Raw genomic sequence first — 5,155 nt, forward strand, 5'->3', positions numbered from 1 at the left:
GCTGCCACTGCCACGGAGGCCCCAGCCGCCACGGCGCCTGCCACAGAGGCCACTGCCTCCCCCAGCGTCCCTGCGGCACCACCCTCCACGGCCACCACTGCTGTTGTAAGGACCACCAGCATCCGGAGGCTTCTGCCTCTTCCACTGACCACAGCAGCCACGGCCCAGGCCGCCACGCCAGCCGCAGCCTCTCCTCCCACCACCGCAGTCATTCTGGACACAGAGGCCCCAACACCTCGGCTGGTCAGCACGGCTACCTCCCGGCCACGAGCCCTCCCTGGGCCAGCGACCACCCAGGAGCCCGAGTTCTCTGACAGGAGCACCCTGCCCCTGGGGACCACTGCCCCCGGGCCCACGGATGTGGCTCAGGTGAGGGAGGCAGAGTGGGCAGAGGGGGTGTCAGGGCCTGGGGGCGATGGAGACAGCAGGGGTGAGGGCTGGGAGCTTCCAGAGGAAGGCCCTAGGTGAGCCAGGGTGGAGGGTGTGCGAGCCATAGGGCCAGGATGAGAGTGGGGACACGGAGACAGAAAAGGGCCGGGAGGCCAGGCGTGGCTGGGTGGGTCTTAGCGTGGGAAGGGGACAGGGTGGACATGTTGGTATCGGGAGTGGCCAGGCATGTGTCCGGTAAGAGTAGCCCCAAGCCGGGATTTGAGTCCCTGTCACCTGCTGGCTTCAGGCTGGCCCTGAGCTTCAGCCCCTCCCGTGTCCTTCCCACAAAAAGGAGCACATGCCCGTGTGTGTGCTGTGGCATCGCGAGACGGTTTCCTGACATAGTCGAAGAGCTCGGGATGGTGCTGGTGACAGTGGCACACTCCGGACCCCTCTTGTCACCCTTCTTGGAACTAGGGTGACAGAAAGCGAGGCTTCCCCAAGGAGCTGCCGCCTGGGCTCAGCGCTCAGCACTTTCCCTGTGTCGTCCCCTCTGACCCTCACGCCACGCCCTGGGGTGGCCCTGGGCGCCTCTCCTTCCACACCTGTGCCCACCGGCACGTGGCATGTGAAGCCACTCCCTGAGGTGCTCAGCCAGGCTGGCGGGTGTTCTGGGTCCTGCGTGCACACATGTGCATTTGGGGTGCTGTGGGTGGGGTGGGGGTTGCAGGGATGTGGAGGGAGCTTCCAGGAATGCGGGGGGTCGGGGGACCGGGACACGGGGGGTGTAGTTGGTCCCAGCTGGGTGTTCTGGGCCAGCAGGGGAGGTGGTGACATGGCCCGGGGTACCAGGGGCCTCTGCAACAGGCCTCACAGGGGAAGCCCCCGGGCCCTAGAGCCGCCTTTGGGTGCATGTCAACCCCAGCAGGGTATGGCGTGGCCTGGGCTCCTGGAGCAGCCAGGCAGCTGGTGTTTTCAGGCCATGTGCGCGGGCCGGGAGTGTGCGGGCCTGGGCACTGCAGCCCCGTGCTCTGCTCCTCGCAGGACCCTTCCCACGCCCACACCTGATGGAGCTGCATCCCTGCCTCAGTGGTTCCGCAGTCCCACGCAGGGCCACCGGTCCCAGCTTCGATTTCTGTGTTGGAAACCACTGGGGCTCGGAGTCTGGGCGGGCCCCTGGGTCCCAGCCCCCAGGGACACAGCGGCCTCAGGTTGGGGCGTGCTCTCTGTCTGGCCCCCAGGCTCAAGGCCTCACTTCTGCCTTGAGCATGCCAACCAGGAGCAGGCCTGCACTCACAGCTCCCCAACAACTTCTCCACATGAACCCCCATCTCGCAGTTTTAGCAGCCAGAGGTGAAGTGATGGGGACAACATGGGACAGGGTGGCCAGTGTGAAAGCAGTGTGGCAGAGTGGTGAGAGCACACGTGGATTGGGTGGTCTGCTTTGAGCTCTGCTTCTACACGTGTTTGCTGCGTCCTCGGGCGAGCCGCCTAGCCTCTCTGCGCCTAGTCCTGGTCTGTAACTTGGGCCATGATGGCTCCTTCGCGGGACCGTGCTCAGCGTGGTGTCTGGCACACTGCTTAGCAAGTGTCAGCCCCACCGGGGCAGTGGGTGGAGGTGGTATGTGTGCACGCGTGTGTGTGCCTGTGTGCATGTGCGTGTGCAGCCGCCCCTTGGCAAGGGTGCTGGGCCTAACTCCTGGGCAACGTCCCCCTCTGCAGACCCCCACTCCGGAGTCCTACTTGACCACGATCCGGGATGAGCCGGAGGTGCCAGTGAGCGGGGGGCCCAGTGGGGACTTCGAGCTGCCGGAGGAGGACGCCACACAGCCAGATGCAGCCAATGAGGTGGTGGCCGTGGGCGGGGCTGCGGCCAAACCGTCCCCTCCCCCTGAGACGCTGCCCAAGGGTGGCCGCCCCGGCCCGGGCCTCCTGGACAACGCCATCGACTCGGGCAGCTCCGCAGCCCAGCTGCCTCAGAAGAGCATCCTGGAGCGGAAGGAGGTGCTCGTAGGTGAGGCCTGGGTCTGGGAGGGGCCTGCAGAGCAGCGGTGGGTGCAGTCTGCCCCTGGGAAGCCAGGGGACATCGGTGTGCTGTCCCAGGAGCCGAGTGGGAAGGGAAAGCGGTTGACGTTAGGCCTGCCCCGGCTCCTTCCCTCCCAAAGTCTGGCCTTTTGGGCCCCGACTCTGGCCTTCCCTCGGTGTGTGCTGGCCGCTGCTGTCCTGGGTCTCACTGGTTGGCCCCAGACCTCACTGCCTGGATACTAATCTGACCCGCCCTCTGGCTTCATTGTCCCCCTTCCTTGACCCCGGCATCCTGCCATGTCCCGATCTGGAGAGTCTCCACACCCTTGGTCCAGTCCCACTCCCACTTACGGAGCAGTGTGCCCTGGGCACAGGACCACCCTCGCAGGACACGTAGCTGGGCCGTGCAGCTCAGCTGGCGCGGTGCCATTCCGGGGCCGCGGATGAGTGGTGGCACTCACGCCTCGCTCCTCGGGCCGCCGGGGCTTCGATGGGTCCGAGTCTGTGCGCGAGGTGCTTAGGGTGGAGCCGTGGGGGTCCGCGGTGTCGGGGTACTGGCCCCCACCTCGCCCTGACCGTCTCAGACCCGGGCTTCCCGGCCCTCTGCCCCTCTGCAGCTGTGATCGTGGGCGGGGTGGTGGGCGCCCTCTTCGCCGCCTTCCTGGTCACGCTGCTCATCTACCGCATGAAGAAGAAGGACGAGGGCAGCTACACGCTGGAGGAGCCCAGGCAGGCGGCCGTCACGTACCAGAAGCCCGACAAGCAGGAGGAGTTCTACGCCTAGCGCAGCCGCCCTTCCGTCCAGCCCGGGCCTGGCCCTCCAGCCCCAGCCCAGGCCTGGGCCGAGAGGGAGCCTGGCTCCAGCTCTCCCCTGCCCTCCCCCCCAGGCCTGCCCAGGTTGCCAGCCTCGTGCAGGCCTTCCCTGTGGGACGGTGATGCCATCCACCCGGCCTTGGCCTCACGGGCTCCGCTCTTGTCCTCCCCCGGTCTGGAGCTTCGGGACCTCGTGTCAGATGGACAGGAGGAAGGGAGCTTCTGATTGGCTGGTAGAAAAACGGCCTGTGCCCAACCCCCAGGGGTGGCCGAGGTCTCCATCCGGGCCGGAAGCCCTCCGGCTGGTTTCTAGGACCAACGTTTGGCAAACGCAAGCCCTCGGAATCATCTCGACACTGCCATGGCTCACTCCCGACCCAGGACCTCTGCCTGGCGGGGGAGAGTGTCCCTGTCACCAGCCTGTTTTGTCCTGGCCTCTGGGCTCATGGGGTCTCTGTCCCACAAAGCCGCCTAGCACACCTGCACCTGGGCGCGCCTCTTCCTGCAGTTCCCCGAGAGCCAGGGCGGCCACTGCTGTCCTCCCTGCAGGGTCCTGGACACAGCCACCGTCGCCGGGCCGCCGCCCACCTTGTCACGGTCACACACGGACAAGCACGTAAAGCCGAAATCACAGCTCTGACCACCCGTCAGCCAGGACCTCCGCTGACGCGCAGAGGTGGCCATCTGTCGCGTGCACACCCAGACACATGCCACAGTGAGGTTCCTAGGCACGGTCACCGGGGCACAGGTGCCTCCGCCGTCCTCCCGCCTCGCACACGCACCACACACGTCCTTGCCAGCGTGCAGGCTCACTGGGGGAGGGGAGCCCAGCCAGAGCCATCAGCCCACATTGGGCCCCACGCCACGGCGCCCACACCATCCGTGTTCCCCCAGCCCTGGCCGTGCCAGGCAGTCCCGTGTGTTCTGGGGACGACAGACGGCTGTTCCCTGGATAAAGCGTGGCATGGGGGTATTGCCACAAGCCCTCTCAGGGCCCGCGCGCCGAGGGGCTGGCTTACCCCCTGCCTGCTTCCCGCCCTGTAGCCTGCAGAGGTTTCGGGGGCAGCCCCCCACTGGCTGGGAGCCCGAGGAAGGGTTGGTTCCTGGAATTGGGCCCAGGCTATGGAGGGTGCTTAGGTCTTTCGGGACCCAAGGCCCTGGGAGGGGAGGGGTGTGCGGTCTGCCTCCTGGCCTCCCCGTCCCCTCCCTGCTCTCAGGGGGGCTGCTTCCCAGACACCGTCTCCGAAGTGCCTGTGAGGGTGGGCCCTTGGCCTGGCCCCTCTGCGCCCTCTGCCCTCGGCCTGGCCTGGCCTGGCCGACCTCAGTCCCACCTACCCTGGTGCCCTCCAGAGGCCAGCCGCCCCATTGGCCAGCAGCTCACTGGGTGGACCAGCAGCTGGGAGTAGCCGTCCAGATGCCCCTGGCGGAGGCTTGGGGACTAGAGCAGGTGACTGTGGGGGACTCGGGTGTCAGGCCCAGCCCTCCTCCGCCCTCTCTCCCCTGCCGCTGGGGCCGTCCCGTAGGTGTCTGCAGTCCGGGCCACTCATTGACAGGGGCTCTGGGGGCCGCAGGGTGCTCACCCCACCCTCACCCACACCTAGATTCAAGTCAGAAACACCTTTTATTTCTGTTTCCTTTTCAAGACGCCCTGACGGCGGATTTCTGCAGGGCGAGGGCTGGGTGCTGGAGGCAGCAGGGCTGGGCTCCAGGGAGCCGTTCCAGGGACCCTCCTAACTGGGGGGGGCGGGGGGGAGCCGTTCCAGGGACCCTCCTACCTTCAGGCCGAGGCTCCCCTTGGCAGGGCCTGAGGCCTGTGAGCAGGGGTGGGAGTTGGGTGCTGGGCCCATGAGGTCAGAGGCGGCGGCTGCCCCGGTCATGCCTGGAGCAGAAGGGCTGGCCCAGGCACAGAGGCGGCCAGAAGTGTCGGTTGCCCTTGGCCCCTCGGGCC

The 5,155-nt window shown here is 67.1% G+C and overlaps 1 protein-coding gene across 1 annotated transcript in view; it reads left to right on the forward strand.

The window, feature by feature from the left end:
• SDC3 (syndecan 3) overlaps positions 1-4,937 on the forward strand; it is an 8,054-nt gene extending 3,117 nt beyond the window's left edge. Inside the window, exons 4-6 of the mRNA XM_027775567.1 lie at positions 7-369; positions 2,092-2,383; positions 3,012-4,937. Of these exons, the coding sequence (XP_027631368.1) occupies positions 7-369; positions 2,092-2,383; positions 3,012-3,178 (822 nt within the window). The 3' untranslated portion in view covers positions 3,179-4,937. The remainder of the gene's footprint in view (positions 1-6; positions 370-2,091; positions 2,384-3,011) is intronic.
• The last annotated feature ends 218 nt before the right edge of the window (positions 4,938-5,155 follow it).

This window comes from Tupaia chinensis, unplaced genomic scaffold, assembly GCF_000334495.1.
Source record: "Tupaia chinensis unplaced genomic scaffold, TupChi_1.0 Scaffold000573_1, whole genome shotgun sequence".
NCBI classification, from domain to species: Eukaryota; Metazoa; Chordata; class Mammalia; order Scandentia; family Tupaiidae; genus Tupaia; species Tupaia belangeri.